This window comes from Drosophila guanche, unplaced genomic scaffold (assembly GCF_900245975.1).
Source record: "Drosophila guanche unplaced genomic scaffold, DGUA_6, whole genome shotgun sequence".
NCBI classification, from domain to species: Eukaryota; Metazoa; Arthropoda; class Insecta; order Diptera; family Drosophilidae; genus Drosophila; species Drosophila guanche.
The window spans coordinates 5923482-5936189 of NW_022995748.1; the positions used below are offsets into that span (position 1 = coordinate 5923482).

The window sequence follows — 12708 nt, forward strand, 5'->3', positions numbered from 1 at the left end:
TGTAATAATGAAGACAATCGTATTCCAAGGGGAACACTTGCGTTTTTTGCTATTTATGTTGTTGTTCAGTATATTTTTAAGGTCATGCAGTATATTGTATACATAAATCCGCGGTCACACTGAGAAGCATTTCGCAGGCCGGCAAAAAAAAAATTAACATAAAATGGCAGATAAAAAGGTAACAAGGGCCCTCAATTGGAAAATAGTTTCATTTCACTAACATGTACGTGTCCTTCCAGGTGGGTGGAAACAATGACGGCAAGGAGAAACGCCGCAAGGAGTCGATTCTGGACCTCTCCAAATACCTGGAGAAACAGATCCGCGTGAAATTCGCGGGCGGCCGAGAAGCATCTGGGATACTCAAAGGCTACGACGCGCTGTTAAATTTAGTGCTGGACAACACAGTGGAGTATCTGCGCGACTCGGACGAGCCATACAAACTCACCGAGGATTCGACACGGAGTCTGGGCCTCGTGGTCTGTCGTGGCACAGCGTTGGTGCTCATCTGCCCCGCCGACGGCGTCGAGAGCATTGCCAATCCATTCATAACGCAATAGAAGTAGCTCCCCTACTGACTAGGATTAGTACAAAACTTATGTGGAAAATCGGTTCAAATATATTTAGCGGCGACACATACATAAATTAAGGTCTTAAATCTACAATTTCGTTAGCTGCCCTCAGTCCAGGCCAAATTCGTTTCGTATCCAGGGATACTGTGCGGGACACTCCATGCACGTGTAGAAGTAACGATCCTCCTGGAGCACTCTGCTGCGCACCTTGCACACATTGGGTATGTTGCACACCTTTTCGTGGTCATCCAGCTCCTTGGGCTGGCAGTGCCAAGCCTCAAACTGATGCATTTGATTGCTGGGCGTCGGGTGACGCATCCACTGAATCGCCTGCTGATTGGTCACAAAATACACATCCGGCAGCTTTTGCAGATCATCGAGGAATTTCTAAGGAATGGCCAGAGTAAGATAAGTTGCTGCGGCTATTTGTTATTCCCCTTTATATTTACCAAAAATGCATTCAGATAGTCAATCTTTTTGAACCAAGTGGAGTGGAAATACAAGCCAAAGGGCGCTCGGTTGCTCAGGTAGTGTCGCTTGAAGTTGTGCGTCAGCAGTCGGTAGATATCATCGCCACTTAGATGCGGCGGGCAGCTGTCTACCATGCCGCACATGTATTCCCCAGCTTCCAGCTGATTCATGACCAACTCCCAGATGCCCGGGTAACTGCGCGATGGACAGTTCTGATTGACGCCCGTGCAAGTGTGAGGCATCTTGTAGTCGAGAGTGTAGGGCCACAGTGGGGGATTGGAGTGCGGTGCCACCATGGAGGCATCGTAGACGAAGCCAAACTCTTTCATCATCAGAAACTGACGATTCCAACCGACGCGCAGGAACGGCACACGCATACCCCGTATCTCATCCATGCGTACGGCAGCAAATTTGTTGATAATATTCGCCTGGCCCACCATCTCATCGAACCAATCCTCAATTGTGGCATTCTTGGACCACCACAGCTCGGGACCACGATGGCTGCAGGGGGATAAGAGAAGATTTTTGTAATGGTTTGGTAGGAACTTCCTGCTCAATACTTACGTTACTGAGTGCACAGCAATCTCGTGCCCATCGTTCCATAGTTTCTGCACATATTGATAATTGGTAAACGGATGCGACACATAGAATGTGCCCTTGATGGGGCAACCATTCGGATTGCGACGATTCTGTGTAAACAGCACCTTCGAGAAGAGCTCCCAATTGTCATGATTAATGGCATCATCGAAGGTCAGCAATATCATCTGAGGTACAGACTGCTTAGCGAGATTTCCTGGGATCTGTGTGCCATCCTTTGAGCAGAAACAATGCGGCAATTGGCACTTTCGCGAGTCGCACGCGCCAGCTGCATTTGGATCATGCTCCACATCGCACCAGCCCTCATCGGAGCCATCCGGGCAATCCACGGAGCCATCGCAGAAGTATTCCTGAGGCAGACAAGTGCCATCGGCACAGCCCAGCTGATATTCATCCGCACAATCGGCCATTTCCAGCAGCGGCTTGGGTGCCGGCGTCTCTGCGCTCACATCACAATTATCGACATTCGCCTTGAAGTCGCAGATCTGACGCACCACATCGAAGAGCAGTCCCTCGGAGCACTTGAATTCAAATACCTCACCATCGAGACACAGGAAATACTTGGCACACTCGCTATTCGTCCAGATCTTGTGCACCGGTCTATGCGGATTGCGATAGAAGCGTGCATCATGCATGCAACTGGCTGTGGAAGTCGAACGCCGATGACGACTGTGGTTGCTGCTGCTGCTGATTATTCCATCATTGTCTGCAAATTGGTGTGAGAGATCTTTGTGTAATTAACAAGGAAAACTAATTAATGCGTTGACCCAATTAGTAGCAGCCTCACGTCAACACCAAAAGTAGAGTTAGCCATTGGACTGTCTGTCTGTTGTATTGCAGCAATACTCGTGCTTGCCATTGCACTGCTTGCACGCATTGGAATTGTGGCATGGGCGTTGCAGAGATTGTAGGGGGAGGAATAACGGTGCCAGCCAACACACACAGCGGACGACACTCGAACGATAGATGGTAAGGCAGTCATAAAGCAGTTGAAGTAAAGCGGATGCGTTTTTGCACGGCTCCCTCTGCCGCCTACACTGTGGCTATGGCTATGTGGTGTACCACAACATTGTAGCAGATAAATTGAAATGCGTTTGCATCATGAATTGGCCAGGCCTGGCCAATAGCAATAGCAATGGCCCGTAGCCGCACCAGATCGTAACTCAAGTCAGATTGGGCAAGCGACCAGCACACACACACACACACGCAGCAATGCAGATGCTAACTCAAGATATGTCTACAGCTGTACCGTAATCTAAGCCATCTGTGTGTCTATGCCTATGTGTGTGTGCTGCTCAGCTGTTGGGTTGCAGCGCATTTAGAAAGTAAATTTATCATTTAACTTTGCCATGGCAGCGGGTCAGGAAAATTTCAGCAACTGAACTGTCATTTGGGTTCAATGCACAGTCTTTTGGGTGTTCGGGGAACCTGGCCCCGTCCAGTCTTGGTTTGGCTCTATTCGTTATGCAACAGATCGACAACTTTCACACCCAATGTGCGCGGCCGCATGCGGCATGCCAAAATACAAAGAGAGAAACACGACACGACAGAGAGACACGCACCCAATCAAGAGGCTCGCTTCACACCCAAAACAAAAGTGGAGAAATTACCAATGCGCATAGCATCCAGCGACGACACGGTCGACATAATCAACAGCATAACAACGATAATGCTGGACAGAGCACTTAGTGGGAGTGGGTTGAAGTTTTGCATTGATAACGCCGTCTGATGCCAACGTCGCTGGGCGGAAGCGACGACCTTGACTGTGAAACCAGTTTGCCAATTTACATTTTCCCCGGGGCGCAGCATTTTGTTAGCTTAATTTCCAGTTTGCGTGTGTCCAATATTTTGTTTTGTCTTTCTGCTTGGAAAAACTAAGACCGCAGCACCAACCGCACCACCGGCAAATGAAACGTTTTGAAAGTGCTCCCGAGCTTGTTCCGCTACCGCCGCACAAAGCCAACGCCGATGCCAATTTGTGACTGAAGTCTTGTGGGATGCAGGCCTGGCTATATATGTTTTTATATTTGGTCATTTCTCTTTATAGAGAGCGCCTTAGAGAAAGCTCTTTAGACGGTTTTTCTCTCTCTCTCTCTCTCTCTCTCTCTCTCTTCAACAGACTGAGCTGAAAATCAGACAAGATATTTTGAATATAGTAATTGGACAATAAGTACATTATTAATTTTTCAATTTTTTTTAGATTTACACATATAGAGGCCCGTGGGCGAATATTTTTATTTGTTGCTTGCTTTAATTTTGTAAATTTGAATTCGACGTTGAAAATAACGTTGCATTGAGGTGCTGCCAACTCGTTTCGATTTCTAATTAGTGCCAGGCATGATTCCTTGGGAAAGCTACTGCGCCTGCATCCCTCTAATAGCGTCATATCCTTATTTTAGTTTTAGTTACCAATAGTTTGTTTACCAATAAAGATAAGTCATGAAAACTAGTCGAGAATAGAATGTTAACTCGAATAAAATTACAGTTTTAGAGCTGAAAGTCCTAGCTAGCTGGTAATATTAAACAGAATATAAAAGTCGAGGAAAACGATTTAAGATTTGCGGTATATTTTGAAATCAAAGTGTATATTTTGGTATATCTCCGTGTGTGTGTGTCGGTATATTTTATCGTTAATTCCGCGGTCACACTGGTTATAGCGTCCTAAATTGGCGCCTGAATTTTCTGTTAAGCATTATTTGTGTTATTGTCCATAATAGAAGCTATAGAAGCAACAGGATGAGTCCGAGCACCGCCACTTCGAAAGCTGGTGGTGGACGCAAGAGTGGTCAATATCGGATGCCCCAGTCGCAAGTACAGCAGCAATTGAGGGCACAACAAGCAGCCGACGACGATGACGCCGCCATGGACGCCCTGGATGATGCGATGGTATGTGACGATGAGGAAGGCGGCACACGCATCGGGGATATATACATACCCCCACCGATACCGCCACACTGCTCCATGGAGAGCACCGGCCCACGGCTGATCATCAAAAAGATTGTGAATCGAAATTTCAAGAGCTACGCCAATGAGGTGACGCTGGGTCCGTTCCATCAGAGTTTTACGGCCATCATTGGACCCAATGGCAGCGGTAAGAGTAACGTCATCGATTCCATGATGTTCGTTTTCGGCTGTCGTGCCAATCGCATTCGCTGCAAGCGTGTCTCCACCTTGATACACAAATCCTCGCGATTTCCCGATCTACGCAGCTGCTCGGTGGCCGTGCACTTTGAGCAGATTGTGGACAAGGGCGATGGCACCTGCCAGACAGTACCTGGCTCTGAGATTGCCGTCGAACGCACAGCCATGTCGGACAACTCGTCGTACTATCAAATCAATGGACGTCGCGCACAGGTCAAGGATGTGGTGAAGCTGCTGAAAACTCATCACGTGGACCTGGAGCACAATCGTTTCCTGATACTCCAGGGCGAGGTGGAGTCCATAGCCATGATGAAGCCGAAAGGTCTGACGGAGAACGAAACGGGCATGCTGGAGTACCTGGAGGACATTGTGGGCACCCAACGCTACAAACAGCCGCTGGATCAGATCAATCAGCGCGTGGATCAGCTCACCGACGATCGCACGGAGAAGCACAATCGCTGCAAGCTGGCCGAGCGTGACATGAAGGACCTCGAGCAGCCATTCAACGAGGCTGTGGAGTATCTGAAAAAGGAAAACGATTTGGTGCGCACAAAGTCCTGGGTCTACCAAAAGTCCATCAGCTTGAAGAAGATTTCCTTGGCGGAGCACACCAAGGAGCACGAGAAGTGTGCGGAGAAACTCAAAACACACGATGAGGCCACGAATGCGCTGAAGCAAGAACGCGCCGAGAAGGAGGAGATTATCAGAAAGGAAATTGAGTAAGAAATGAAGCAGTAAAAGCCGCAATTTTCCACACAGAAATCTCAACGTTTGCAATCTTTCAGGGCATTTGAAGCGCTCGTCAAGCAGCGAGATCAAGTCAAAAAGAAGCTGGTGAGCGCGGAGCGTGCCTGCACGGAGGTCCAGAGTACCATGGAGAACACCAACAAGCAGCGCAAAAAGGACAAGGCGCAGATCGAGAAGAACGAAAAGGAGCTGGAGGATTTGCGCACATTGCCGGAGAGAAATCAGGTGGAGATCGCGGAATGTAATAAGAAATTGGAGCGCCTCGAAAAGGATAAAGTTGCGCTGAATGAAGAGCTGGAAAAACAATTGCAAGAATTGAAGCAGAAAACGGAGCCGCTCACCGAGCAGCGCCTGAAGCTGAGCGACGAGCTGGTGGGGCTCAAGGAGCAGGTGAACTCCTGCAAGGCAGCGCTGCAGGTGCACGAATCGGAGCTGCGAATGCTCAAGCAAGTGGAGACTACTGAGACCAGGAAGTACGAATCGCTGATGAGCTCCTACCAACAGTCGCAGCAAAATCTGGACGAAATGGTGGGCAAAGTGGCGCAGCTGAAGCAGGGCATACCCGAGATGAAATCGGAGATTGCCAGCAAGTCAGCGGAGGTGGAAAAGCTGACGAAGGAGGAGCGAAATTTGTCCACAAAATGCACAAAACTTAGGGATGAGGTAGGGCAGTCTTTAAGCGCTTTTATGGCAGATCTTGGCTCACATTTTCTGCTTCTCTTTCCTTAGATCAACGAGCGTTCGCGCAACATGCAGTTCCAGCAATCCAACAACAGAGTTTTGGACTTTTTGATGCGTCAGAAAATGGAGGGAAAGATTCCTGGCATTCTAGGACGTCTCGGTAACTTGGGTGGCATTGATGCCAAGTATGATGTGGCCATTTCGACAGCGGCAGGCGGTCGCTTGGACAACATTGTGACGGAGAACTTTGACACAGCTTCTATGTGCATTGCTGCCCTAAAGAAGCACAATGTGGGCAGGGCGACGTTCATTAGTTTGGAGAATATAAAGGATTTGAAAGCAGATTCCTGCACCACAATTAATACGTAAGTTTGGATCTCTCATCCCTAATGAGTCAACCTCTAATCTCTCTGCCTTTTGCAGCCCCGAGAATGTTGCGCGCTTGTACGATTTGGTTAAGGTTGAGGATGATCGCGTGAGGGTCGCATTCTACTTTGCCCTGAGGAACACGCTTGTCGCCACAGACCTCGAGCAGGGCACACGTATTGCTTATGGCAGGCAACGCTATCGTGTGGTCACGCTGCGTGGCGACATGATTGAGTTGACGGGCACCATGTCTGGCGGTGGCAAGACCGTCATTCGTGGCAAAATGGGCACCCAAGTGCAGACAAAGACTGCGGAGAGTGCAGACAGTTCGACCTCACAGACAGCCGCCCTGGAGGACATGCAAATCCAAGCGGAGGAGCTGCAAACGCGCATCAACTATTGCCAAGAGCAGCAGGGACGACTGGAGCGCGAAGTGCAGACCCTGCAGCAGACGGTGCAGCGGAACGAAGCGGAATACAAGCGTCTGGAGGTTAGCATCACATCGCTGGAGCAGCAGATGGCGAGTAATCTGAAGCAGTGCGACATGCAGCGACAAAAGATGCTGAAAAAGACCACGGACGAGGATGCCGTCAAGTTGCTAGAGGAACAAATAGAAACGGCCAAGCAGGAACTGGAGCAGGCGGTGTTCGCTGAGCAGGCAATGAGCAGCCAAATCGAAGAGATTCAAGGGCAGTACACAGCGCTGCGAAACGACAATGTGAAGCCTGTGGAGGCGAAGATCAAGAAAACAGCCACGCAAATTGAGAAATTATCTGCCAACATACGCTCCATGAATGTGGCGCTGAGCACAGCGGAGCGGAACATTGAGAAGATCACCGAAAACAATAATAATCTGCGGGAGAACATAAAGACAGCGGAGGAGAAGCTGCGCGCGTTGAGTGATCAGCGACAAAGGTTTCAGGAGCACAAGGAAGATCTGGAGAAGGCCGCGGAAGAGGCAGCCGAGGCCATAGACAATGCCAAGAGTCAGTCATCGGATTTGAAGAAACAAATCGATGAGCTCAGCAAGCAGGAGAATCAACGCAACATTGACCGCATCGAAATGGAGGCAAAAGTGCAGAGTGTAAAGGGCATAATTGATCGCATGGTCAATGTGGAAATACCTGGCTATCAGGCGAAACTAAAGCCGCTCAAGCTCAACGATATACCAGGCGAAACGGAGCCGTTGATGCCGCTGAAAGAACTCACCGAAGATGAACTCAATGCGGAGGCTCTGAGCGACATGCAGTACAAGGAAACGGTGCTCGAGGAGCAGCTGCAGAAGAAGCCAAACCTCAATTGCATCAAGGACTTCAATGAGAAGCGAAATGTTTACTTGGATCGCGTGCGCGTGCTCGAAGACATCACCTCAAAGCGTAACGAGATGCGCGACAAGTTCGAGGAGGTGCGCAAGCGTCGCTACAAGGAGTTCATGGATGGCTTTGGCATCATTACACACAAGCTCAAGGAAATGTATCAAATGATCACCCAAGGCGGCGATGCCGAGCTGGAGCTGGTCGACTCCATGGATCCATTCACGGAGGGTGTTAACTTCACCGTGCGGCCGCCCAAAAAAAGCTGGAAATATATTTCGAATCTCTCTGGCGGTGAGAAGACATTGTCCTCTTTGGCGCTGGTCTTTGCCCTGCATTACTACAAGCCCTCGCCGCTGTACTTTATGGATGAAATCGATGCGGCGTTGGATTTCAAGAATGTTTCCATTGTGGCGCATTACATAAAGGTGAGTAGCAGCAAGCGGAGATCTTAAGAAGGTTTATCTTTAATTATCTTTCATTCTTTATAGGAGCGCACGAAAAATGCTCAATTCATTATTGTGTCGCTGCGCGTAAACATGTTTGAGCTGGCCAACCATTTGGTGGGCATCTACAAGGTGAATGATTGCACGCAGAACATTACAATGCTAAATAAGCCGCCACAGCTGCCGGAGCAACCGCCGCGCATGGCCTGCACAATGGGTGCGACAATTGCTAGCAACTTAAATGCTGAAGAGAATACAACTTGCATGGAAAACACAATTATTCCACGAACCAACAGTAACATCGAGAATCCATTAGAAGAGGAGCAGCAACAGGAGAAACAGCTGTCGACAGTGGGACCAGGCAGAGATACAACATTTGCACCACCCGTGGAGAGTACCGCTATGTCACAGGCCATACAGGAAGCAAATGCCACCGGCAGATTAACCACAAACATGTCGCTAGAAAGCCCACCCAATTCGCCGCCACAAGCGTAAGATAAGATGAACAAAAGTTACAAATATTGTGTGTCCCTGCGACACTTTAGACCTCCGATCAGAGTTATATATTAAGCATTAACAAACAAATCATTTAAATCTAACTAAAGTTACTCATAATCTTTGAACAAATGCCCTCCAGGGCTTCTGTGGTGGCATTCTTAATGGATGTGATGTCCTCCCCGGCATCGCATGCCTTGGCTATGACCGGATCAAGGGGTAGCGAGCCAAGCAGTGGCACTTCCATTTCCGCGCACATGGCGGCAGCTCCGCCGGTTTTGGCTGGAAAGATTTCGGAACTGTGGCCGCAATGGCCACACCGGAAGCTACTCATGTTCTCGATGACACCCACAATGGGTATGCGCTGCTTCTTGCAGAAATTGATCTCCTTGCGTACGTCCAGCAGTGCAACCTCCTGGGGTGTGGTCACAATTATGGCACGCACCGAGTCGGGTGCATTGTCATCTTTCAGATAGGAAACCACAGACAGATGCTCATCCGAGGTTCCGGGCGGTGTGTCCAGCAGCAGTAGATCCAAGTTTCCCCAGTCCACTTCGCTCAGGAACTGACGAATCATTCCATTTTTTTTGGGTCCACGCCAAATAATGGCATCATCCACGGATCCCAGCAGAAATCCAATTGACATCAGGCACACATTGTCGTCTATGCCCACCGGGGACCAGCCCGATCCCGACTGATGCACATTCTCTCCCAGGGCGCCCATCAGACGCGGCTGCGATGGTCCGCAGATGTCAATGTCCAGCACACCGAAATTGCTATCCGGACAACTCCTGGCCAGGTAGCGTGTCAGCAGCGTGGTCACTGTGCTCTTGCCCACTCCCCCTTTGCCGGAGAGGATCAGCAGCTTGTGTTTGACATCCTTCAGTGCAGCGGTCACCAGCGCCTTGCCCGGATCCTCGAGCTTCTTGTTCGGATCGCTGCATATGCTCTGATTTGGACAGCCGGCACAGGCGCTCACCTGTCCAGCCTGCTCGCTCTCAACGCCAGGGCAATGTTCGGGAGGAGGAGCCTGCATCGCAATATAAATTAACAACAAAAACAATAAATCTTGTGAAATTGTGAATGGAATGGTGATTATGGTGTGCTCGCATTAGCATTAGGTTTGCATATTAGCGGGATTTTAGTATTATTCCAGCACATTTATTTTATTCAGTATATTTCGGTATACTTTTGAGTGTTCAACGGCATATCTTATCGATACAAATCCGCGGTCACACTGGCCTACACAAATGCTTGTCATCCGGCAAAACAACTAACTTGAAAACTCTTTAGAAACCCGTAAAGTTATATTAATAAGTGCAAGATGGAGACGCTTTTGGGTATCAAGGGCAAGGATTTTGTTATGCTGGCGGCAGACACAACTCATGCCCGTTCCATTATCGTAATGAAAGAAGGTGAGCAGCAGAAATAAATTCGATGGCGGCTTGTGTCTCAATTGTTGGCGAAACTTTTTACCTCTTGCAGATCAGAACAAAATTCACAAGGTCTCGGACAACTTGCTAATTTCAACCACTGGCGAGTCGGGCGACACCGAGCAGTTTACCGAGTTTATTTCGAAGAATATTGCCCTGTACAAAATGCGCAATGGCTACGACCTGAGCCCGCGTGCGGCAGCCCATTTTACGCGCAAGAATCTGGCCGATTATCTTCGCAGCCGCACACCCTACCAGGTCTTCATGTTTGTCGCTGGGTAAGCTACTATGTTCTTCAATGATTAAGCGTGTTTTCGAACTGCATTACGATCTCCCACAGCTATGATGAAACGGAGGGCGCAGAGCTGGCTTTCATCGACTATCTGGCCAATGCAAAGTCTCTGAACTACGCCGGTCATGGCTACGGTGCCATGTTCTGCTCCAGCATCTACGATCGCTACTGGCACCCCAACATCACCCAGGATGAGGCTTACGATATCTTCAAGAAGTGCATCGTGGAGATACAAAAGCGTTTGGTCGTCAATCTGAAGAACTTCAATGTCTCTGTCGTGGACAAGGATGGTGTACGCAACCTGGAGCCAATCAGTGCCCAGAGCCTGACCGATTACAATGCATCTAGTTAGGTTTTCAGCATTTAAAATGCAACGTTTATAATAAAAAAAAATGCGCCTGGGTGACTGGCTTCTTTGGTACGAATTCTACAAGAAAATAATTTCATTTTTGGTATTTATCTTCCACCTTGTTTTGATTTCCATACGGTCACACTAGAGCAGGCACATTCACTGACAAAACAAAAATATATTGAAATAAAATATTTGAAATACATATTATGAGCTACATAGAACAACAGGCTGATCCACGCAATCCCCATGGACTTGGTAAGTGCCAGATTTTATCAAAGGAATACATCCATTAACCAGGAACTCCGATGCTAGGCGACCCGAATGACACAAAATTGCGCAAGGTGGAGGTCGAGGTGCTGATACCCAAGATAATGCGAGACCGGGCTAAGGCAGAGTTATGCACAAAGGAAGTCAAAGATTTTGAGGAGTGCTGCAAGACCAGCAGCATCTTCATGGTGGCCACCTGTCGCAAAGAGAACTCTGCACTGAGGGACTGCCTAACGCTCTGGTATCAGAATGATGCCTTCAAGGAGGAGTGCAGAAAAATCTATCTTCAGGAGCGGTCCGACTACCGCAGCACCGGAATACCCAAGAAGCATCGCTTGGAGAAACTCTAGTACTTAGTTTTGTTATTATTTTTGTTTACTTTGCACGAATGATGAATAATTGAAGCGACGAACAATTGTTTCCGTGACGGAAATGTCCTTAAGAGCTTCGGGTGTGGCTAAGTTGGAGTCATCTTCCTTGGGTTGAACGACTGTGAGCAGGAGTACATCTTTGTCGGACGTTTCGGCCACACGTTGGACACCCTTGAGGTTCTTTGGCTGGTAGTAGTCAAAATCGGCGGGAGTCTGCACGATGACCAGAAAGCTGGCATGGAAATGCTGTGGACTTTGCTTGTAGATAACTGCAGGACAGGACGGCATATTATCAGAATAAAAAGTGCTGTTTTCCCAATACTTACGAAAGTCTCCGCCAAACTTGATTCCACTCTTGATGACCCAATTCTTGGATTTCAAATACAGGTAGCATGCCAAATTCTCAACAAATCTGTCGTTTAGATCCTTAGCGGCTTTCAGAAATTCTTCCCAACCCAGACTCGTGCCGGATAGGTTCTGTATGTCGAGTACTTTCAAATAGAAGGCCAGAAAACAAGACTCCTCCAGTCCAAGAAGCAGAGTTTCGTCTTCATCGCCCGATGCCGGTCCACCCCGAGACTTGCTGCCTTTTCCATAGCAGCCACTGTCATGAAGCGACTTTGCCTGGGTAGGCTCTGATATCTCTACAGAGAGCCCAGTAAAGACACCGTGATAGCGTTCACCTTGCTCCGGAAGGGGCGTTGCATTGGAATTTCTAAAACTGCAACGCTTTTTTTTACATTGAAATGTGAACTGCATACTTGAGTACAGTGTGACCGGGGATCGATTAAATATACCGAAATGAACCATCTAATTTTCAAAATATACCGTAAATCATCGATTCATCGATCACTTTCATCGATTTTAATGTTCTATATAATAAAACTAGCTAGTTAGAATTCTTAGCGCTACTACTATACTTTTATCCGCTTCATCAATCCATTCTCCACATGATTGACTAGTCTTCATGACTTCCTTATATTGGATTGCTTATAAAATCAGGTTAACACGAAAAAGATCAAACAAAAACTATAGCAAAAAACGTTACGTTAGTAGGAATGAAATGTTACGTAATTTGAAAGCTGTTGCTTGTCAACCATTATTTGTATACAATGTTAATATCGAAGCTGCTTAAATAATTTCAAATTATTATTAATAATTGCCCAT

General features: G+C 47.9%; 7 protein-coding genes across 7 annotated transcripts; 4 read left to right on the forward strand and 3 right to left on the reverse strand.

The window, feature by feature from the left end:
* Positions 1-70: 70 nt before the first annotated feature.
* On the forward strand, positions 71-642 carry LOC117584857 (U6 snRNA-associated Sm-like protein LSm7). The gene is made up of 2 exons (XM_034273998.1): positions 71-178; positions 240-642. Exons 1-2 carry the CDS (start codon positions 164-166, stop codon positions 555-557), a joined length of 333 nt encoding a protein of 110 aa, XP_034129889.1. The 5' UTR covers positions 71-163; the 3' UTR covers positions 558-642.
* LOC117584855 lies at positions 594-3446 on the reverse strand. Its single transcript, XM_034273996.1, has 4 exons — positions 3248-3446; positions 1605-2343; positions 1019-1541; positions 594-956 (listed from the first exon to the last, which is right to left on the reverse strand). The coding sequence occupies exons 1-4, from the start codon at positions 3444-3446 to the stop codon at positions 678-680; spliced, it is 1740 nt and encodes a 579-aa protein (XP_034129887.1). The 3' UTR covers positions 594-677.
* An 836-nt stretch (positions 3447-4282) lies between these two features.
* LOC117584039 (structural maintenance of chromosomes protein 4) lies at positions 4283-8946 on the forward strand. The gene is made up of 5 exons (XM_034272776.1): positions 4283-5497; positions 5564-6188; positions 6255-6571; positions 6630-8313; positions 8377-8946. The coding sequence occupies exons 1-5, from the start codon at positions 4374-4376 to the stop codon at positions 8824-8826; spliced, it is 4200 nt and encodes a 1399-aa protein (XP_034128667.1). The 5' UTR covers positions 4283-4373; the 3' UTR covers positions 8827-8946.
* On the reverse strand, positions 8851-9936 carry LOC117584046 (cytosolic Fe-S cluster assembly factor NUBP1 homolog). The gene has a single exon (XM_034272786.1). The coding sequence runs from the start codon at positions 9860-9862 to the stop codon at positions 8927-8929; it is 936 nt and encodes a 311-aa protein (XP_034128677.1). The 5' UTR covers positions 9863-9936; the 3' UTR covers positions 8851-8926.
* Positions 9937-10055: 119 nt separating this feature from the next.
* Positions 10056-10981, forward strand: LOC117584051 (probable proteasome subunit beta type-2). The gene is made up of 3 exons (XM_034272791.1): positions 10056-10241; positions 10312-10537; positions 10600-10981. Exons 1-3 carry the CDS (start codon positions 10151-10153, stop codon positions 10901-10903), a joined length of 621 nt encoding a protein of 206 aa, XP_034128682.1. The 5' UTR covers positions 10056-10150; the 3' UTR covers positions 10904-10981.
* A 24-nt stretch (positions 10982-11005) lies between these two features.
* On the forward strand, positions 11006-11585 carry LOC117584053 (COX assembly mitochondrial protein homolog). Its single transcript, XM_034272794.1, has 2 exons — positions 11006-11158; positions 11216-11585. Exons 1-2 carry the CDS (start codon positions 11110-11112, stop codon positions 11518-11520), a joined length of 354 nt encoding a protein of 117 aa, XP_034128685.1. The 5' UTR covers positions 11006-11109; the 3' UTR covers positions 11521-11585.
* On the reverse strand, positions 11524-12324 carry LOC117584050 (tRNA-splicing endonuclease subunit Sen2). Its single transcript, XM_034272790.1, has 2 exons — positions 11868-12324; positions 11524-11810 (listed from the first exon to the last, which is right to left on the reverse strand). Exons 1-2 carry the CDS (start codon positions 12298-12300, stop codon positions 11536-11538), a joined length of 708 nt encoding a protein of 235 aa, XP_034128681.1. The 5' UTR covers positions 12301-12324; the 3' UTR covers positions 11524-11535.
* Positions 12325-12708: the final 384 nt, after the last annotated feature.